Raw genomic sequence first — 23294 nt, 5'->3', positions numbered from 1 at the left:
TTCTTCTTCTTCTTCTTCTTCTTCTTCTTCTTCTTCTTCTTCTTCTTCTTCTTCTTTTTTTTTAATGATGCATTGGTTAGTTGTCAAGTGGAAACATAGCTGGGAAGAAGGAATCTCAATTAGGAATTGCTTTCATCAGATTGGCTTGTAGACATGTCTGTAGGGCATTTTCTTGATTGATGGTTGATGAAAGAGTGCCCATCCCCTTCTGTGTAAGAAAGCTAGCTGAGCAAGGCAGAGGGAGCAAACCAGGGAGCAGGGTAGGACTCCTACCCTGGTCTCTGTTTAATGACTGCCTCCAGGTTCTTGCTTGAGCTCCTGCTTTGGCCTCTGTCAATAATGGGGTGTGACCTGAGAGCCAAATAAACTTTTCCACCCTAGTTTGCTTTTGGTCAGAGTGTTCACCACAGCACAGGAGAGGCTAACTTGAACCATTGGTTGTTTTCCCTGTAGTATGTGCTGAAACATTGAATGACATATATTTCCCAGATGGACCCAAGCTCCTCCTGGAAAATCTTGTGGGCTGGGCTGGAGTTACAGCTGTTGCTTTGTCTAGGGTGTTTGATCTATGCTGTGTGTGAAACTGCACTGTGTCTTTTGATCTTGTATTATAATACTGTGAAAGCTCACTGAGAAATGGCTACTCTACTTTAATCTTCGGAAGCATTCTATTACAATATTAGAGTAAAATATCTGTTAAAATGTAGGACCTGCCTGTTAAACTAGAACTTAGTCCTCCCTTTGTGGTTATCATCTTTGGCTATTGAATTAATGCATTTCTTCTCACTTGACTATTCAATCTTATTCCTCATTCTGGTAGGGCTGACAAATGGCGCACACTTAGGAATCCATCCTTGCACGGCACTTTGAGAATCATCCTTCTGGAGTCATCTTGCGTTGTTCTGTATCTAGTACCTTTTCTACCATGTTCTGCTGGTGATTTTCACATTTTGCATATGCAGCATGCACCTTGCGACTTTCAAAATTACTTACTTAACATGATTAATAGTTGCCAGTTTTCCTGGTTCCTCCAAGAAGCAATTTTCAGATTCTAAGATATTTCCCACACATTTTATAGCTATGTGGACATGCATGCTTTCCTCTGTTTTTTGTTTGTTTGTTTGTTTGTTTTGTTTTGTTGTTTGTTGTTGTTGTTGGGGGGGTAACTCTGGTTTGTTTGTTTCTCTTGTGTATGTATTTTCCCAACTTTCTAAGATGCGTATTTGCACATTAACTCCACATATCATTTCAGCACTTCCAAGAACACTTTTAAAAAAAGATTTAATTTTCAATTGTGTGTCTCAGAGTGAGAAAACTGAAAATGTGCTAATTTTGTTTTCACTTAGTTCTGTTTTTAAATTGTAATTTTATATCCCATGGATTAAAACATTATTTGATATTTTATTCTTGTATGTGGTGATAGATTTCCATACCACAGCACACACATGTAGGTTAAAAGATAGGCATATGGAGTTAGGTTGCCTATACATAAAGTTCTGGGTAGCTTTATTGTCAACTTCACACAAGCTTGGGTCATCTGGAAGAGGAGAACTCAACTGAGAAAATATCCTCATCAGATTGGCCTGTGGGCAAGTTTGTAGGGCATTTTCTTGACTGATGACTGACAAGGAGGATAGTGCATACTGGGCAGGTGGTCCTGGAGTGTATAAGAAAGCAGGCTGAGTAGGCACAAAGAGCCAGCCAGTAAGCATTGATCCTCATGGCCTCTGCTTCAATTCCTGCTTCTATATTTTCGCCTTGACTTCCCCTTCATGATGGACCATAAGCTGTAAGATGAAATAAACTGTTTCCTCTCTGGGTAGCTTTTGGTCATGGTGTACAGCAATAGAAATCTAACTAAGAGACATGGTTTCTGGGTATTGAACTCAGGTCTCCAGGCTTTCATGGCAAACACTACCTCCTGAGTCAATCATTCTGCCAGGCCTTCTACGGAATTTTTCATTTGTGGGGACTTGTTCAAAGAGTTTTTGTTTTTGTTTATTCATCATTTTAAAGGTTCTTGTCATGTTCATGAGCTGTGTAACAAAAATTCCTTTAACATCTGTGGAGACCTTCTGTATGCTGGGAGGGCAATTTCTCAGAGTATCTGCGAGAACTTTTTTTTTTCCTATCCAAAATGCAACTTTCCTTTTTTCTAGTTTTCCAAGGGCCAGTATTCCAAAAAATAACCCACACCTTTAATCTTCCTCATCTTTTATGTAAATATTTTATCTCTTCCGTCTGGTAAAACTTTTGTTTATTTGTCTCCGCCCACCAATTCCTGAAAATGATGGCTTGGAGCAGTGACTGACCTCTGACCCCCTTCTTCGCTTCATTTTCTTTGCCCTGGTCCTTTTTAAACTAGATAGTTATGAAGGACTATGAGGTCTGACCCCAGCCAATAGGAAAAATGTACAGTCATCACCTGCCTTAGGAAAAGAAAACAAAAACAAACAACAACAACAAAACCAGAAAGCCAAAATCAAGCACAGCCCCTGTCCTGATCTCCTTGCTAGCCCAGTTTGAGTGATGGCACCCTGCTTTTTCAGAAGGAAATCACCTTGCCAAACTACTTCTACTTTGTTCGTGTGTTCCTTTGTGCAACATGGAGATTATTTTTTGTTTTCAGCACTCTGCGTGTGGTTAAGTAGACTGTGCATTTGTCAGTGTTGGGAGCACAGTGGTTTTTACATGGGTCTGTTTGGACAGATTTGATCATTATGCTTCAACTCTATTTCTTCTATTTGAAAAAGTTTGCAAAGGACAGGCCAAGTGTTGTGGCGTGGAGGGAGTTTCTCTCATGGTTTAGCATTTTTGACAGTGTTCCTTGTGTATTTGCTGATCATAGTTTTATTTTGAATTTCTCTTTTCAGTCTTTCCATTGTAGAGTCACTTCCTACATGACAATACTGTTTTGTTTTGGTATATGGCTACTCAAACCTTCTGCCCTCAAGGACTCTCTTCTTACATAGAACAGTATTTCTTCCTGTTATCGCTGTCAACTTCATGTGTTCTCAGAACTTAAATGAGTATTTTTTGACATTAAATGGATGGAATTTTTTCCTAATTAACAATCTATCCTTTAGCTAGTCAGTTAGCCAATTAACATTTATAATGAATATTGATCTTTGTGGACTTGTTATGACCTTATTGCTTTTTTACTTCCGTTTCTTCTCAAATTTCCATTCTCCCTTCTCAGATCTTACATTTTGCTGTTGATTTAACTTTGTGGTCATTTGAAGTATTTTATTTATTTTATTTCCTTGATTTCCAAAGATTTTTTTTTTTCTGGCTAGAGGTTGTTTGTTCCCTTACTCCGAGATTCTGTTTCCTTAGTGTTTTGTGACATGAGTGTAATACTGCTCAGTCTAATTGGTACTGTGTGTAGGTCACCCGTCAATGCTCTTTGGCATTTCAAAGGTTTTGCCCCCGACTTTATGCTTCCATCAGAATGTTGTTCCTTTAAAGATCCTTCCAATTTACACAACTGTTCTTTTGAGGGCTTTTTTTTTTTCTCATCGTTTCTAGGAAGACATTCAAAGTTAGCTCCCCCCATTTGTCCTCATTTTTGCCCTCTAAAATTTTGATAAGGAATTTAAGACTCTCTCTTCCTTTTCCTTTATTGTCACTAGTCATTCTTCTCTGGGCTTATTTAGGTAATTTCTTAGGGTGTATTTTTCAGGTGCTAAGTCTTTCTTTATCTATATCGATTCTCTTGTTTCAATTACCTGAGAACCTTTTGGTTCCAACATTTATATTTTTTATCTGTGGACATTCTACAATCTCTAAAAAACTCACTTCATTTTTTATTGTCTTGACCCTTGCTCTCTTAAAAACAATTCATACACAGTTACTTTATATTCTGTCTGTGAACTTCTGGCATCCTGTAGAAATGGATGATGGTTTAGTTCATATTGTTTTGCTGACTCATGCTAGCTCACTCCTTTCTTTGTTTTTTATTGAACTCTGGCTAAAGTGGGTTGTTTATTCCTTCATCTAGAGATCTGTGCTTGTAGAACTTCAGGACAGCACCAGCCCTGGGCCAGACACCCACCCAGCTCCGACAAGAAGCAGCTTTTGCTTGCTTTTAAGATCCTGTAACTCCTGCACAGCCCAGTGGCTTCTGCCTTTGCCCTCAAGGTAGACCTGCTTCTTCTGTCTGGTACCTGTGGACTCATGGGAAATGGGGGAGAGAGAGAGAGAGAGAAGCTAAATCCTCTAGATCAGGCTCACTGGCCCGGCCTCCCATCCAGAGTAGCTTTCCACTGCAGCTGCAGGCATAACCCCAGTGTCTACCTCAGAGCACTCTTGAAAACATATCCTAGTTCAGCTGTGTTTTTTTTCCCCTTGAAAGAACAGTCATTTTTGTGGCCTGCATGCCCTTATTTCTAAATTGTATAGGAAGAAATATCTTCCCAGCAGAGAATACATTTTTGTTTCAAATTATAGATCCTCAGATTATAGAGTGCTGATGGCCTGGCACAGAGCCGGGCACACAGGTGCATAGATGCCCCCGAATGGCAGTGATCACCAGAGTTTTAATTTGCCAGAAAGTTGGTTCTGAGACCTGCATGAAATAAAGGCCTGAGAAGAGGTATCTCATAAAAACAGAATATTCCATTATCATCCCATTATTCCCTTTTTTGAGTGTCACATGGGTAAGGGGTGGGAAGTGAAAGGGACGTCTGATTTATTGCTGACTCTTTGGAGCCTGGGAAGTTCTTGGGGGGGATCAATAATCAATGCCAAGGTCCAGGCTGAGCACCAATATACATGGTAGGCCTGCTGGGGCCTAACGAGTAACAGGGCAGGCACAGCTGTCTGCACGCTTGTATCTTGTATCTTATCACTGAGTGTAACTTATTAGAATTGCATGGTATTAGCTTATAGTACTGGACTGGCAAACTCTGGGTGAGATTTTGGAGATGGGGAGGTCCAGTATTTGTGGTGTCTCAGTGAGGCTGCTTTCATTGGCTTCTGTGGAGAGAGATCGCTCTCCTCTCCATACAAGGCATCAGGAACCACAGCACATTTTCAGAAAGAACGGAATCAGAAATGATGTTAGATTCTAAAATGCCTCCGTGCTACAGCTCAGGTTCTCTTAATTATATTCTTTGAATTCCTGGGCATATAGCTTCAAATAGAAGCCTGAGGAATTTCCAAGCTTATAAACCAAATATCTGGCTCTGCTGTGTGCTCTAGGGACAAAGAGTTGGGTGAATTTCCTCAGAGTGGCTTTAGGAATGGGAATATTATAGATCGCTAACCACAGAGTTGGGAGGTTGCCCTGGAGGTTACACTAACCCTCTTTAGCCTCAAGGTGCAGCTACCTTTGAAGCTCAGGCGAGGTGGGGAGGGGTGTTTCCCTATGGGTAAACTATACTACTTTCTTGCGGTAATAGTCTGGCGACCTTAGCTTTGAGCTGTGCGGATACAAGTACCTTTATATAAACAACATGGCATTCTCTCCTTTCAGGGAAAAAAAAAATTCTCTCCTTCCATGCGCACCGTCTCAGCACAGTGGGTTTTTTCAAACTGGAAAGGAACCTTGAACCTTCTTTGTTTGGATGAGTCTGTACCTTCATTGTTTATGACAGAGACAGACACTTAGCCACGGGTGGATTCCCTTGGGTGGCAGGAACAGAGGGCATTTCTCGCCGTTCACTGCTGGGAGATGTGCACAGGATGCACTCTTGAGACTGGTCTGTTGGTTTTCTGAAAGGACAACCGATTCATTTGGAAAGAGTCTAGAATTTTCTATATGCACTAAAAAAAAAAAAAAAAAAGGGAAGGCTAGAGAGTGCTGAGGACAGAACACTGAGATCCCGAGAGAAAAAGTCACCCAGGCACTGAGGCAGGTAGGAGAAGCAAAGTCTTTCAGAGGACCACGATTACTTTTTAAATGACATTTTGGGACTGCCTCCGAAAGGTCACGATATGAATATGGAGCAGGAAGAGGAAGGCGAGGTGGCAGGCCTGCTAGTGAAACATCTTTGCGTTATGCCAGAGGATGAGCAGACCGGTGGCGCTGGCTCCCAGAAGGGCTAGACTCAAAGTGCCTCTGGCTGTTGAAGTCTGGAGAGTGGGGACACAAGTGTAGGCTCTGTACACATGGGAGGCATACAGAGAACAGAAGTGTGTGTGTGTGTGTGTGTGTGTGTGTGTCCATCCAAGTTGGCCGGTGTGAACACAGGTGAGAGGCAGGACAACCCTTGGGTAGCTCAGGTTGGGGACAGGCCTCCTTGGCCTGCAGGAGGTTTTCTGCTGTCTGCACGGCTGAAGTGGCAGGAGTTGGTTAATGCAGTAGGCATGCCACACTGCCCCCAAGAAAAGCTTCTGACTCATTGCTGGCCTCCTCAGGATATAAAATCTGTATACCTTCCAGAGCCTCCAGGTGTCTGCTGGGGCTAAGCCCTATTTTCATTGACTGCAATTCACACTGTGGATGTAGGAGCCAACAGCTCCCCAGAGGCTCAGCTGTTCCAACCCATCTAGACCAGGTCTGAGGCAGGAGGGCCTTTCAGGAACTCACAGCTCCTGGCTCAGCAAGGGCATGGCTGTCCTCAGTTCCACCAATGTTCTGACTCCTGTATCCATGACTTTTGCTCACTCAGAACATCAGTTCATGCCAACTGCAGCTGAAACCAGCAGGACACACCACGGACGCCGTGAGGGTGAGAAAGCTCTTCTGATAATTTCTGCCTTCGGTTTTCCACATATTCACTGGGGCTTGTACGTGGAGTCCTGGCCTAGAGGCTGATTCCTGTAAAAGTGTTTGAGGTTTTTGGGTATACAGTCATCCATCACCATGGTCATGTTCATCTGGATCCGAGTCCTCAAGTGTTGAATGCAAACAGCCTCCTGCTTTCACCTGGGGAGGCCCAGGAGCAGGAGCCATTCAGGCAGGTGTTGGAGAGAAAGGCATATTTGGTATCTCAATTATGAAACATTCAATCATCTTAATTTCATAACGAAGATCAGCACCGCAAAGCAGCAAAGTTCCTAAAAACCATCGGCTGGTTGATTGCATTGCTGTCTAAATGTGTCTCGGAAGAGAAAGTTGTGGCTGAGAATAATTTCCAGTGCTTTATTACCACCATGGGGTATTAAGAGGCAGGTAAGAGGTGAACGTCAATTGCGTGCACATGTAATGTGAAAAACAGCTGCCTGGTGATAAACAGCCAGTCCCTGAACCCAGAGAGAACCCTGTACCAAACTTCTGTTCTGCAAACAAATAGGATTCTGTCTTGTACCCAAGGTCAGATTTGCTCCCTGTGTGCTAAGAATAGAGCCGGCCTGCTGTACCTCTGTGAACACATCCATTCTCTGGTATGACAGATCCATCTTTGGTCAGGATCATCACACTCCATATAGGCCACAGACATGCAGTCTCTTAGGCTTCTGCAGGGTGAGTGTCACCATACCCTTCACAGGGTAAAGCCCTTCTCAGGGTGTGGGGTAGAGAGGAAACTTAGGAGCTGGGGAAATTGTATGACCTTTTAACCTACCGAAGTCACTTGCTGAATGGCTTTCTCAGAAGACAAATGTCTCCTGTTAACATACATTCTTGTGCTTGAGGCCTACAGAGCACAGGGTTGCCTCCTGAGCATGGTGCCACTCAGGAACATGTTCATGTGTATGGTGGAGGTGAGCGAGGCTGGGGTTCTGCTGGATAGTGGATCTGGGGGGAGGCAGTCTTCCTAAGCCAGCCTTGGACTCAAGTGTGGCCAGGGTGCCTGCATGCTGTCACTGTTCTCATTCTACTCGGCACCTGAGTGTAGGCTGCTGCTCTCCAAGCCTCTTCCTGTGATCAGGTTCCCTTCCGAATTCCAGAAAGGGCTGTTGCCATCACAGGCATTGGCCGGGTGGACACTGGGACGGCACTTAGCAAAGTTACCGTGAGGCCACCATCATTACTTATGAAGAGCATTGCTACCCTGGCTTCCTCCCTCCCTGACTCAATTCATTACAAAACTACTGAGTTTCAAACTACTGAGTTTGAACTACTGAGTTTCAGCAGCAATATGTTCTTTGGAGTACTGTAATTAATCTCTTGTTTTAATAAAATGAATATTCAAATTATTGTGTACCAAGTTACATGAAATCATAAAATAATAAATTAGTATCTGTAAAGTGACAAAAAGAGCTAAGCAAATTCTCTGCCTCTCTGGGATTAAATAACTTGTCTTCCAGCATCAGCATTGCTGGAGCTGTGAGAACAGCGTGTGTGTGTGTGTGTGTGTGTGTGTGTGTGTGTGTGTGTGTGTGTGGTAACTTGGTGACTGGGCATTTTATTATCTGTCTAGTAGGGAATGTGGAGTTTGCATAGTTTGTAAAAGCAGGAGCCCACAGGCCTTTTGAATGCAGGCCCTTCAGCTTCCTTGTTAGACGTACTCATCAAAGCTGTGACTTTTAGCTTTTAGATTCTGGAAGGAAACCCATGCAACCCTTACAAGAAGGTCTTGATGCCCTGGGGCGAGAGGTGGGTTGGCAGGATTAGTCCTAGTTTTGGCCCTTTACTGCTGAGCTGGAAAAGTCATTTTCCCCCACCCGTCCCCATGGGTTTGGGATGCAATGATCCTGAAAAGAACATCTATCATAAACCTCTGCTGAGTGTTCTTGATCAGTACACATTGCTTTGGGCTCTCTTCTGAACTTCTGAGCCTACCAGGCGCCACCCAAGGTAGCAATCAGATTGGACTGACTGGACTAAAGGACTGGCAGACGGAGGCATTACCACATTTACCACCAGCACTGAGCCGTGACACCATTGTACAGAATTTCAACCAGCTGATGCTTAGGTCCATCAGAAAAGTGAACAAATCTTGAGATATTTTGGGGCCTGTTCCTAGTACTTGGGAGGAGTCTTGGCAATTTGGCGATGGACACATATATAAAGTGTGAGCCAGACACTGTGGAATGGTCCTGCAACCCCAGCTTCTCAGGATGCCTAGGTAGGAGGATCCCCTAGGCAAGGTGTTTAAGGCCAACCAAGGAACATAACGAGTCCCTGCCTGAAAATAACAATAACAAAACACACAAGTTTCACAGCAGCAAGGCCCAGGCTGTGATGAGCTCATTCCTCCTGAGGCTTTCAATGAAATGCACCTGGATTGCCCCAGCTCTTTGCATGGGTGAGTTATTATGGCAGATGGATAAAAAGAAAGAGGCTACACGGACAAAATGAAATAGAAGTCAATCTCAAAATTCCTGTAGAGAGAGAATGGTAAAGAGAATCACAAGCAATGCCCCGAAAAATGGCTTCACCATGGTTGTAATCTGTACTGGGCACGCTTAATAAGGAAGTGTTTGACTGTCCTATCCTGGGCAAGAGCAGTCCTGGAAGATGGGGGTTTCGTTCTTCCTGTTGACCATCATTTGGAGAAATTGAATAACTCATTCATAACATGGAATGTGGGTGATTTTAGAAATGACATTTACTATAATCTTTCTTATGTCTGCTGGACAAGCCAGCTGCAAGGTGCCTTTTCTCCTCAGCAATACATGGAAACAGTATTTATCTGAGCCTCTTGAGTAGACCTTAGACACAGGCTCATCTTCTACCATAGGGAGCAGAAGTAAAGGAAGCAGGTGATCCAAGAAGGAAGGTTTTTTTTCCTGCCAGCCATTCTCCACAGGGTCCTGTTTGTTTGTTTGTTTGTTTGGAAAGCTTGGAGATATGTTTCTCTGATCACTGACTATCACTTTAAGGTAAGTCCTGACAACATTGTTTCTTTCCTGAAGACCTGAACAGAGGGCTTTCTGGGTTGTATTGCACTCATACCCTCAGCCTATCTCTGGTTGGCCCTGTGAGCCTTTTAAAGGGCCCTTGGGGGTTATGGCCTAGGGCAGGCCTCTACCTGGAGCAGTGCTCAGCTCCCTGGGCACCAGCAGATGAGCCAGCCTGGGGGGGACAGGTGATGTCCTCAAGCCTGAGCTGCTCTGTGACCATGCATATAATGTAAGGTATTGGGGAGCATCAGTGGTCAAGGTGTCCAGGGGACAGTCATGTGGCTGTTGAGTACTGTGACAGCCCATGCTATTTCCTCTTCTGTGTAGATTTCTGAGCACAAGGGATGGGGTTTGATCCCATTTAGGCATTCCGTTTAGGACTTAGTGCTCCAAAGTCCCTCAGTCTCTGCACATCGTCTAGTTTTGGGTATCTGTATTTGTTCCCATCTACTTCAAGAGGAAACTTCTCTGATGATAGCTGAGCACGGCACTGATCTATGGGTATGGTAGAATGTCCTTAGGAGTCATTTTATTGTTAATGTTCCTTTAGTAGATCAATAGTATTTGATTTTTCCCTAAGGCCATGGACCATCTAGACATTCTTGAGATCCAGGTGGACCTGAGGGATCTATGGGTGACACTGAAAAGTGTGGTCAGAGAGCTGGGAGGGAGAGAAGACACAGGGATGGACAAGTATGCAAAGGGAGTGGCCCCAGGAGGCCCCAGGCATGCCATCAATTAGAGAGTGGAACCTCCAGGGGTGAGGGCAACAAGGACTATGCATGAGTTCATCATCCCTCACCAGGTACTTGCTGTGTGTCTAAACCCTATGTGGGTAGGAGTGTGGTGGTGAGGGAAGCCAAAAGGAGGGGTGCAAGGAGATACCACGGGCTGAACATGGCCTGTTCTGTGTGTTCAGGTGCCCTAGGGAGGAAGCCTTACTCCTCCATAACCAGGTCCCTCCGCAGTGCTGGCTGCTGAGGCCGTGAAAGCAAACCCCAAGGCTTTGGTCTCAGGTTCCCTTTAGGAGTTTGGTCAGGTTCATCACACTCCTCAAAGAGGCCAACAGAGCAGGCTGGAGCCCTGAATGAAAAATGCTCTTCACCATTGTCAGGGCCTCCAACCCCCCAGGATTACATGGGATCCCTGGCTGAGTGTTCTGGTCTTGTGAATGCAGTCTTGTGACTGCCATGAGGACAATGTTCTTCCTAGGCTGAGGCTTCCAGAAAGACAAGCAAAGGAGCTGGTAGAGATGTCATGGGAGGAGGGTCAGGCCAGCCCTGGTCATGACCCCCTGTCACTTTTGTCTGAAGGCCTTCTTAGGAGCTCCTGGCTGGCATGGATTCTCTGTTTATGCAGCTCTTGGCCAGGTCCCGCAGGGAGAGACTGGGGGAAGAAGCAACTTTGGTAGGGCTCTGCCTGAGGTGCTGCCTGGGCTCTGAAAGGAGCTCCATTCTGGCTAGATACAGAGAACAGTGGGCCCCAGGAGGGGTGTGGTCTCGGTCCCCACCCACTCCTCAGACTCTGGATGCCTATGTATGTTCGCTGTACATTGCCATTTCAGTCTTTTTTTCCTTTTCTGCTTGCTCCGGATTCATGTCTAGCATGATTCCCACTGTATAAATTTCCAGCGACTGACTAGCAAAGGGCTTCTTCAGGACATGTATGTTTTGAAAGTATACCCAACCGAATAAACTGTTAGTTGGCAGTAGCCACCATTGAAGGGCACTCTATGGCATTGGTGTCTCACAGGTGTTCAGAAACCGGGATGGTGGGACACTGCCTAGCCTTGTATGCCCTTGAGACTTCCCCATGTTTGGAGGCTCAAACATGAACTCTCAGAAAATGAGGACATTGGAGCTCAGTGGGCCAGGCAAGGCCGCCAAGGCCACTGAAGCCCCAAATGACATCAACACCCTCCCTGTACCTCCTAATGCTACTTCACTGCTGGGAGATTGTCCAAGAGTGTGACATTCCTCATTCTTGGAGGTCATTGTCTATGGTTGGGACAGAGAGCCAGACCCGGAAAAGAAGTGGTGATGAAGGGTTGTCTTTCCTACAGCCATGGGCGGTCTATGCAAATGGCACGCACGCTGAGCCTCAGGGTTCTGTGCTGCTCCCATCCCTGGGAGGGCAGGGGAGAACACTGCAGTGAGTCTTTGGGAAGGGCTGCGAGATCTCAGCGGGCTTGGGGGATGAGCGCTGCCTATGGAGCTCAGCAGATGGTCTAGCACAGCTTGCAGGGTTGCTTCCTTGGCACCTTCAGCACTTGTAACGAGACCAGGAATTAGATGTCTCTCTCAGAAAACAACCAGAACAAACAGCAAAACAAGCAAATATTGGCCACATCATTAAGCCACAGTTCAAACACATGGAGGCTGGGTTTGTATCAGCTTCTCATAGACTCAGGAAACCTGTCACTACTCTTCCACTAAAAACATGGTTGGATCCTAGCAGATTTTCTTATTCCTTGGAGCACAGAAAACCAATGCTCTCACATAATGGGAAGGAAGAGACGGTTTACAGTACCCCCCCCCCGACCTCTGTGAGTCCTGTGGTCTCGGCAGCACACCCCGCCCCCACAAACACCAGACCTCCTTCCAAGCCCACGTGCTCCATGCACATGAAGCCGCCATCCTCATCACTCAGTCCTTTCTGCAGAAATGATTACCAGTCAGTAGCACAGCGCCTGAAGGATTTCCACCGGAGCCGAAACCATTTGCTAAGCAGACGTCGCTAACGAACGGTTGTTTATTTCTTTGAATGCTTTTGCTCAGCAGAAAGGGTGACAGCTGGTGCTCATCAGACTTTGCTCAGCAGAGGCTCTCACCATTCTGGTGTTTACCCAACACTCCATAACTTCGAGTCCTAAAGTTTGCCCCAATATGAGTGTCCGCTCTGACAGATGTGGCATGGCATAGCCAAGGCCCTCTTTTATAAAATATGGGTGTTGAATATTTAACATCTCACTTACTCCATAGCCACTGGTAGTCATCACCCCAATAAAGTCTAAGGATGGGCCCTAGGGCCCTTGATGCCAGCATTCTTCATTTCAAAGCATAAGGAGATAGCAAGGACTGAGGTCTTAACCTGTTGTAGAACATACCCAGGGATATAAATGGGAAGGTCCAGCCAGCTACCCATCCCTTGTGGTTCTATATAGTGCCAGCTTTGCTCTCTTAGTCTGATGTCTATGCTTTTGGAGCCCCTGTTTGCCCATTGTCTAAGACTTCACAGATACGGTTTTTCCCTCCTTTCCCTCTATTTTGTCCCAGGAAAGCAGATCTCAGCACAAACAGTGTCAGAGTTTGAAGTCAGGTTCCAAGAGGACAGTAAGGAGCATATCACTTGCCCTGTAGGGTACATGAAGAACTCGCCGCCTGACTTCACCTTTGAGGTCAATGGTGTCATAGTAAGCAGGGGCTGCTAACAATCGCATGTCTTCTGTGTTCATGTCCCAGGAGAGTCTGGGCATCTCAGAGACTCAGGTGTGCCTGTGAGGGGAGGTGCATCGCAGAACCGCAGCAGGGTTCTTGAAGGTCTCCTCTGTGTGGTTGTCTGAGGACTGCCTTCAAAGAGAACATGTAAACATGCTCCTTTGTAGTTTGAGAGCAAGGATAAGTAGAGTGGCCTTGATAACTCCAGCAGCCGTGTTACCAGTGGTCAGGGTCTGGACCAGATGTTTCCAATAACTGATGTTTGCCAATAATTGAAAATAATGCTTACACAGATATGCAAAAGCAGCAAGATGGATTTCTGTAAAGAAGATTAATAGTTCAAATTATAGAAGGATGCATTATAGAAGGTAGGTCACATGAGTAACAGTACTCAAGAGCCCTGGGGTATAGCCTAGGGTCCTTGTTATGGGTCTAAAGTGAAGGAAGGAAAGACTGGTTTCTAAGGGAAATTCTCTGCTTTGATTCATGGGTTTTGGGTTATAAACTGCCCATGACTCTTTTCATAGTGCATCTAGTTTTAATCATATTCACACCAATTATGCATATGTATAAGATAGTAAATAGGGATTTCTCTAAAAGGTTACTAGAGGACACAGTATTGCCTTTCTGCATATGCTCTCAAAACCAGTTCAGGCCAGATTTAACTCTACTCTTTATACCTGTATACACTGGGAATATACTTGAATAGGAACTACCTAAATTTGATTGTTAGCAGGAGTGGGGAAACTTATGCCTTTGTTCAAAGATAAGAATACATGTAGCATGTTGCAGGTGAGGGCTGGGGAGGTGGTGAGGTTTCTAGGTGCTTTGTTTGGAGAGGGGTTGTGTGTACAGCACGTGCAATCAAAGGAAGAAGGCTACCAAGTGCATTGTTGAAAAAGTCAAGGTGCCCATAAGCCCCAAACCAAGTGTGGGAGGGACCCAGGATCTAAATTATCTTCTATGTTTACCTGCCTCACATAAACATGGGCAGCAGAAGTTGAGGTTGAGCCTACTAAGATATGTCTCATGAACCTCTGTCCTTTCACCCTCAACCCCATGCTTTCAAGGAAGCACCTGGCTAATTACTGGTTTGCTTAGAACATTGACTTTTATAAGTAATCCTTTTGGGATGGCTTTGCTAGTTATCTCTTCGCTGGCTTAGCAGGTTTTTCTGGCTGTACCTATCTTATCTTACTATTTATTTACTCAACTAAGGGATTTTCTGAAGCCCTTTGGGAAAAGGAAGTTCCTGTCATTATTTAACAGTTGACACAGTTTATTGAGCGCTTTTCTTGCTTATACTCCAAACTCAGCTGAGAGGCAGATCTCAGGGGGTGTAGCTGGCATCCAGGCTCTCTTGGCTCCATGCATTTCCTGGCTGGTGCTCTCAAACAGCAGGTACCCAGCGGCATTTATCTATTTGTGTCCAGTGATGCCTCGTGCCTTGTTTCTATCATATCATCTTTCAGTCCCATAGCTGTGTGCAGCTTGGCACAGAGATGCTCTTCTGTGATCAAGGGCTGGGAGATGAGATAGAAGGAGAAGCCGAAAGCAGCCTCATCATTTCTCTCATGCACTGTGAACTATGAATCTATCCATCAAAGTGTCCAGTATTATGAGTTCGAATTCTGATTGTGAACTTATTAAATTGAAAACTAGGAGGACGGGTAGTAAAGGATCCCTCAAGGTGTGTATATCTGAGAGGTCTTCTACAGATGATTAGGTCATAAGGGCTCTCATATACACATAGATGAACTTCTGGAAGGGTTCACAGTAGGACCACATTGCTGGAAAGTAGTGAATGGGAGGAGGCAGGGTCTACTTGGATGGGCCTGTCTGTGTCTGTGGTGGCTAGTCCTTGACACAGCCCAGTTTTCTACACCCTTCCTTCTGTATCCTGTTTGCAGTGATGTAAGCTCCTCTGCCGTACTGTCTCTCCCTGATGTGATGGACCAAACCCTCTGAAACTGTGAGCAAATGAAGTTCTTCTTCTTTATGGTGTTATGCCAGGTGCTGCATCACAGCAACTGGAAGAGATCAAAAGTGCAGCCTTCTCCCTCCCAAAGTACCTCCTGCTTGCTGTCATGATCTGTGGCCTGTAGAGGAGGTTTGGTGACCACTGTAGGCCATTCAGTGGCTCTTATAGCTTTGATATCAAGGGACACAAGGGCCTGGGTCTCAGAAAGTTTGAGGAAGATAGGACCTCTTCTCTCCCTGTTACCTACCAACATTAGACACGTGGTCCGTATTGTTAGCTTTCTGTTTACAATGGCATTTGAATGATTTTGGGAACACATTGAGAGATGGTGCAATTTTGTATGAAGGCAAATTAACTTAACATAGGTTTAAAAAAATCTTTTCAGTTTTAAAGGGAAGATTGATGAGTCATAGTTATTTTGCTTTTAAGTTGACAGATGACTTTTGGCAACAGAAATCACGTGGTAATTAAAAACGTTTTCATATTTCTAGCTGCAAAATGTTCTCACCTGTGCTAGCATCTGTTTCTTTTATAATGATAACTTTCTCTTCCATCAGTCAAGGTCACTTTCATTTTAAAGAACAGAGCAAGTTTATTTCACAAGCATCACCGGGTAGCACGTGGCTGAGATCATGAGTCCTGACTCTGTCTTATAAAGGAGAGACATGAAGGCATGGTCCTCTTAAGTATGGTGTCCATCAGCTCTGAGAGATTCATGACTGATGGTAGCTTGCTGGAGCATGTTTTAGTAGTAAAAGTCTTTTTATTATCAGACTACATTGTCAGCACTGGAGTGTGAAGTCATTAACACTTCTTGGTAGCTGGAGGGAAGGTGCCACTCACAGGTCCCACTGCAGTGTCTCCCGTGGGAAGTCTGCAGCCTAGACAGTTATCTGATGGGAAGGGCATCTGAATAGGGAGCTCATTCCATTAGAAGCTCAGCTAAGAGGGCTGTCTGGCATCAGAAAAATCCAGTACTAGCACAGGACAATTGAAGGTATTTGATGCAGAGTAGGAAATTGAGAAAATATCAACTTTCTACCTTTTTTTTTCTTCAAAACAATGCAGTCTAGGCTGAGGCCAAGCACAGTTGCAGACGTGGGTCTCCCCCTAGCTGAGACATGAGAACTTGGGTATTTAAAAGGTTTTGTGGATCCTGGCGTAGGGAGGTTGGAGGTCAGGGCCGAGAAGGGGAAGCTTGGGTGGGTGGTATGGTAGTCTTTGGGGCCTCCTTCACCCATCCTTTCACGAACAGGTAGAATCAGAGTCATTGGAAATGACCTCAGCCCAGGTCTCAGATGGAGAGATTTGGGTGTGAAGGCACTACCTCTGCCAGGAAGGCAAAATAGAGGGCCATGACTAGCCCTGTGGCTTGGGGTCTAATCCCCTTCCAGTAGAGCCTGCCTGCCATGTATACCTGCTGCCCACACAGCCTGATCAGGGACACAGCTTCTGAGAGGCCTTCTGGGGACATCCGTGGTAATTGCCTGAAAAAGGACTTGGGTTCTGTACTGGTCTTTTGAGGTTCTACTCTGTGAGTTGTGTCTGGGGACAGTAGGTCATTAACTTATCTACAAAAACCTTAGGTCCTGAACTGTCCTTCCTGCACAGAGCTGGGTTCCCTGTGGGAGGCTTCTCCCTGGAACTCTCACAACGAGACTCCCCACTTTGATAGGGCTACAGAAAAGCTAGAGCTGAGACACATGCTTCTTTTCTGTGTCTTACGGCCCATGAGGGACTGTGATGTGGGGCTAAGAGTCAGGTGTCCTGGATGACTGGTTCCCAGAGGTTTCTGGTAGGTACAACTTGGGTCTATTAGGGACAGGAGGCAATGCTGTGGGGTAGAGAGCTGGGTACTATGGAGAGATGGTTCCCACGAGCTCCTGCCTGGGCAGGATTTCGTTCTTGTAAGGATGAAGGTTCTGTTGTGGAAGCCTGGATCACTTCCTTCTAGTCTACATTCCTCTAGTTTACTTCTCCCATCTCACCTTGCTTTCTAGTGGGGAGTTCTGAGGGCTCTCATAATTGGAACCTCCATGTCTCCCTGAGGCCTCCTACACCTCCTCCTGAACCCCGTCCCGAACTTCTGGCATCTCTCCAGACTACTGAGAAGAGCATGTGTGTAATGTTACCCCAGCTATGTTTTCTGTAGCCACAGTGAAATGGGAAGAAATGGACCTTTGGCTGCTGGTGGTGGGGGTGACCTTGAGTAAGAAACATTCGTCTAGGTCCTAAAGTATATCAGAACGTTCAAAATGTCCTTGCTAGCTGACCTAACATCCCCAAAGTGCTGACAGTGTTTTGGCTCCCAGCACTGTTTTATGGTGACTGGACGACATCAATGTGTTGGCTCAGTGGTTTACTCATGGCTACTTCGAACCGGGAACAACTATGATGGGGTGAGGAACCGGATATGGCACACTTATACATGACTCTGTTCTCTTGCTGTCCTAGTTTATTTATTGGCTATGTGAGAGTGAGGCTGTCGATTCTGTAATTCATTCTGAAAAAGGCAAACACACAGGGGGATTATGACACATTCCCATATCAGTCAGACTGTGCTGGCAGGAAACTGCTGGTGGACAGAAGGACAGTAGGCCTCAGTGGGGAACAGCACACTTGCTCTGTTTCACCAGTTGTCCATGGTGTGCTTCTATCATGAAGGTGGTACATTCCTGACGGCACTCATTTCAAGTGTGTGTGTGACAACACTGGGAGACTACAACACACAGAGTGGGAAGGATCAGAGCCAGAACACAGGTGACACAGAACACATGCAAGGCTGTGGGCAGCCAGGGTGCTCATTCCCTGGGTGGGAACTGCAACAGGAAGACACCCTGGAGATTTCTTTGAAGGATAGGCATAGATTCAAGTGGTGCCTCAGCACAGAAAGAACTTACCCCGCAAGCTGAGGACCAGGGTCTGGGTCCCTAGGATTCTTGTGAGGCTGGATGTGAAACCTGTGTCTGTAATCCCAGCACTCCTACAGTGAGATGGGAGATGGAGACAGCAGACTCTCTGGATGCTTCTAGCATACACAATAGACCAAGAGCCTATCTCAGACAAGGTGGAAGTAAAGGACTGACGCTCTTCTGTCCTCTGCGTGTATTCCGTGTCACATGCCTGCCTGCACCGAAGATACAAGATCACGCACGCGTATCATACACACGTGCAAAGATTACAAGCAAAAATAATTCTCCTGTGCCACATGACCCATCAATTACACTGTGTTGTTTACCCAAAGGAATTGAAAACGTGCCCATGAGAAAGTCTGCATGCAGATGCATAGAGCAGCGTTGATCGTAATTGTCAAAACCTGGAAGCAGCCAAAATGTCTTTCAGTAGGCGAGTGGAAAATAAACTGTGCTACAACTTTATAATGAAACATTACTCAATGATAAAAAGAAACGTGCTATTGAGTCATAACAAAGACAGGAAGGGAAACCGCAATGCAGATGGCTGAGTGGAAGAAGGCACCTGAAAAGGCGGATAATGATGCCTGCAAACACATGATGTTGTGTAAAAGGCCAAACTGTGATGCTTTGGGATCAGTGGCTGGGCGGGTTTTGGGGGGAAGCTGCCTGTTGTTAAACTCTCATGTGGGATGCTATGTGGATATTTCCTACATCTGTCCAAATCCACAGGGTGTGTACCAGGAAGGAACCCATGGAAGGAAAGCTGGCCTGTAGTTAACAGTTTGGCAGTCTGAGCTCATGGTTAGTGATCTGTAGCACCCTGGGGAAGGTGGTAATGGCAAGGGAACTGTCAAGGGCTACGGGGGGAGCACTAAGTTCCTGCTTAGTTGCTCTGTGAGTGTAATTTTAAAAGACAGTGTGTGTCCCTCTTGGGAAATTTGTAAATGTGGAAAGACAGGGAGAGAAAACCATGATTCTGCTACTTACACACACTCACAGTCAGGACCTTCTTTTCTTTCTTTCTTTCTTTTTTTCTATGTATATATTTTTAAAAATCTGATTTTACAATATTCATTACTTTTTCTAGACACCTTCAGATTTCTCTCTCCCTTATGGATGTCTCCCTTGAGGTCCACATTCAACACCCTATCTCTGAACCTATCCAGAACTCAGGCCTGTCCCGACTGTTCGTATACAAAAGGCAGCCAGGGTAGGACCATGGCAGGAGCTCGTGAGCAGGTCTTTCCCCCATCCGACCCTGCCCACTAGTCTCCATCAGACCCGATCATCCACACACCTGTGTCCACCTGCCTAGCCTGCTGTTCCCATCACACTGCTCTACCCCACTCTGCTTCCCAGTTTCCTCAAAGCTCCTGTATCATCTGCCCCAGGATTCTTACACATCTTTCTAGGTACTTCTTCTTATGGCCAGTCTGCCTTACTCTCCTATTTTAGAATGATTGTGCCATGTGTCCTCATCTCAGTAAAGATCAAACTGCTGAAAATGAGACCCCCTCATCAGTCCATCTCCCTTGACTTACATCCATCAACCTATATCATAAAACCAACAGAGGCGTGTATCCACTGTCCACTTCCCTTTGGAAAGTGCTTGGGAAAGCAGGCCTTCCATCTGGTCATTGCTTAGCATTTTGTCAGCTCCCGAAGATGACTGATTGTGTGCCTGTAGGATCGAAGTTTCAAAGTGAGTTTGTGGCCTGAATTACTTACTCACTGTAGGTAGCCTTGGTGCCATTCCTTGATTTTGTATTGGGGCTATCTGGGAGAGCCTGAGGGGGTGCTGACTTTTCCACTGGATTGGGGCATGCGATCAGCATCCTGAGCCCCAGTGCTTTAGAATCCCTCTCGCCCTGGCCCACAACCACCCCTTTTTGCAGAGCCTCCAAACCTTGATTCTCTTAGTACCATCCCTCATGGTCACTTCAGATGACCTATCTCTCACACATTGTGTGACACTATTTTCCTCTATGGTGAGCATGTTCTGAATTCTCCTTGGTGACTTCAGTAACATGGTACTGAGTATCAAGATTCACTGTGAGGACAATGTAAACCAGTACAGGATGCCATTGAAGGGGGAAGTGTTACTTTCACATGTTTTGAGGGCACTGTTTATCTGAAACAGATGTATGTCACATGTTCTGACCTTGGTCTCTCTCCACAGGTGGTTGCCATAACAGCCTTAAGCCAATCAGTGCTGGTCCCACCATCACCATCACTGCCGCCGCAGCTGCTGCAGCTACTGCCATGGTCTCTGTAGACCCTGAGGAACTCCGGGGCTTGTCCCCCTCCATCATGCAGCCGTGCCATTTCCTGACATTGACCCCCATCAGAATCCCACTCCGGACTGCCCCATTCTCAGGTAGGAACAGTGTACCATCTGGAAAAGCCATGATTATTCCTAGAATCCAGCTACAGAAGCAGGGCCAGCTGGGCCCAGGGGCTCAGTGTTTTGGTCACTGTCTCTGAACACATGCTGTAGGTTTTTGGAAGCCAGATCCAGGAAGGCCATTCAGCTGGGGCTGTGTGAGGTTTGCTCAATGTCATACTATACAAATATACATCGACTCCATGGAGCATGGCTTGACTGTGCCCATGTGGACTTTTGTATGTGCATGTGTGAAGAGACAGAATCCCTTTACAACTCATGTGATTTCCATGTCAGAGAAGAAGGGTGGCTCACCTAAGAAACAGAAACTAACCTAGCTAATGATATACTAGTCCCTATTGCTGAGCTACATATGCCTCTTTTCAGTCCTGCCTGGCATTTGAGCTAGCTGTTCCGGGCATGTGGGAAATCCTGTCCACTAGACAGGGGCAGGGGACAAGAGGCATAATGAGTGGCCCCTGAATCTTTTTTTTTTTTTAAGAATTGGGGAGGATGAACTTGAGGGATCTCAGCATCCGAAGGTGCAGAGATTTGGAGATGTGGGTTCATGAGCTGTGGAATGGCTCCCAGACAGGGCGCATTATCTGCTGTGTCTACGTGATGTGCTTATCCTTCTCTGTGTTGTATTTGTTGACTGGAATCAGTGTGTTCCATGTCCCTGGGCAATGCTGGTTCCTTCAAACGTGATAGCAATGACAATTTGGAATGCCAGAGAGTAAATCTTCCGTCCCTAAGTCTTGTTTGATTCAGTGTGTTGGTCATGTGCTGTGGTAGAGCTTGCACAGAAAGTCTGCAGGAGACAGGTTGCTGCCTGCTGAGAATCCTGCAAGTCAACAAATCCAAAGCCAGAAACGCTCAGTATTGGTTTGATGCCATAGGTGGGAAAATTCCACATTGGAAAAGGTGGCTTATGCCTAAAATTGTTAAAAATGTTATATAAAATAAACACAAGCTTGTGTATATATTATATGAAATGAATAAATTCATGTTTAGATCTGATGTTTTATTATGTATATGTAAATAGTTTAAGATCTGGAAATATTTCTAAACCAATACAGTTCGCATCTCAAATACTCTGGATAAGGGATGTTTAGCCATGTCATTAATTGCCACGTTCCCAACAACAGGAAACGTATCACCAGATAAAACACATATATGCACACACAAAAATATACATACATGCACATACATGTTCAGACATTTGCACATTCACATACATGCGTATGAGTCAAGGATAAATAACCCAAATTCCAGTTTTTTAGTATGCCTCAGTTATTGATTTTTCTTTCCGGTGAATCTAATGTGGTCCTTTTCAACTGGACCTTTGGCTTCTGTGTTCCTCTACCAGTCTCACGGATTGGCTGACCTGTAACACGCTGTATAGCCCAGAATTCCATTTCAGTGTGCTAGTGAACTCTCATTTAGATATGATGGGAACAAGCCCTTGGGCAGTCTGTGTTTGAAGCCCACGTTCCTGCTGTGTGAAGCTGTAGGCTAAAACCCCTCACTCCGATCCTCTAATGCTTATGAAATTTTATTTTGGAAGCAGACACTGTACTGTCTGCTGGCTTCCATTTCCAGGTCTTGTGAAACCCGGGGGTGTCTAAGCTAGGGCTTCTTTGAGAGGTGTGGCCACCTGGTTGTGTTGGCCTGGGTCTCTTCTCTATCTGGGTGCACTTAGGGGTTGCTGGGGATAGTTCTGGTGAAAAACCATGTCAAGGGTCCTTTGAGTTTCTAAAAGGAGCTGGAAGGATGCATAGCTTGCCCATTGTTCTCGTTAGTTTCATGTCAATTTGACAGAAGCCTGAGTCATTTGGAAGAGGGAACCTCAATTGAGAAAATGTCTCCACCAAACTGGCCTGTGGTGCATTCTCTGGACTGATGATTGTTGTAGGATGTCTCAGTTCACTGTAGGCAGTGCAACACACGGGCTGGTAGTCCTGGGTGCTATAAGAAAGCAGGCTGAGCAAGCCATGGGGAGCAAACCAGTATGCAGCACCCCTCCGTGGCCTCTGCTTCAGTTCTGAGGCAGGAGTCTCTGCCTCCTTCGATAACGGACTGTAACCTGGGAGTTTAGAGTTGGAAAAAACCTTTTTCTCTTCACGTTACTTTTGGTCATGGCGGTTCTTATCACAGCAATAGAAACCCTAAGTAAAGACACCCATCACTCTGTAGGCGTGTTTCTAAGCCACTTTAAGGAGCCCATGGAATGAGTAACATGAAATAAGAGATTCTTCAGAGGACCAGTTTGCCAGGACATTCCTACAACTCCTGCAAATGATGAACCAGGCTGGGATCAAGAGGAAGACAAAGTTCTTAACGGACTTGGTGTGGAGTGAAGTGGAGGAGACAGGCTTAGATGGACAGAAAAGGCAAGGCCGATGCATCCTGTTCCCTATGCAAGCTTGTCTGCAATCTGTGGTTCTTGACATATCTGCAGTGAGCAAACTGCATAATGGAAGGGCAATTTCCATTTCAGATGATGAGCCTGACTGTTGCTTGATGTAAAAAGCCAGATGCCCCAGAGGCTTCATACAGTTTGGGTTAATGAGGCTCAACTGTGGACAATTTTGCCTCCTGGGGATATCACACAACCACTGGAGATGGATTTTGGTTATGTCAGCGTGTGAGTAGAGGCTGGGTCCTACAATCCTCATGATAGCCCCAAGTCCTACCTCCTTATAAACCCGGTGGTTTAAATAATAATACCACTTAAGGAACTGTGACCTGTGTACTGGGGCAACATGAATAAGGTCTGCTGGGTAGGGAGAACAGTACTGTGTGTGTGTGTGTGTGTGTGTGTGTGTGTGTGTGTGTGTGTGTGT

At 45.5% G+C, this 23294-nt stretch overlaps 1 protein-coding gene across 1 annotated transcript in view; it reads left to right on the top strand.

Moving 5' to 3' along the window:
• Positions 1–23294, top strand: part of Tcerg1l (transcription elongation regulator 1 like) — a 182121-nt gene that overhangs the window by 18761 nt on the left and 140066 nt on the right. The window contains exon 4 of the mRNA XM_055608896.1: positions 20245–20442. Coding sequence (XP_055464871.1) covers positions 20245–20442 — 198 coding nt within the window. The remainder of the gene's footprint in view (positions 1–20244; positions 20443–23294) is intronic.

Source organism: Psammomys obesus, unplaced genomic scaffold, assembly GCF_907164565.1.
Source record: "Psammomys obesus unplaced genomic scaffold, mPsaObe1.curated_primary_1811, whole genome shotgun sequence".
Lineage (NCBI taxonomy): Eukaryota > Metazoa > Chordata > Mammalia > Rodentia > Muridae > Psammomys > Psammomys obesus.
The sequence above is the reverse complement of the archived record's forward strand: the minus strand, read 5'-3'. Positions and strand labels throughout refer to the sequence as shown.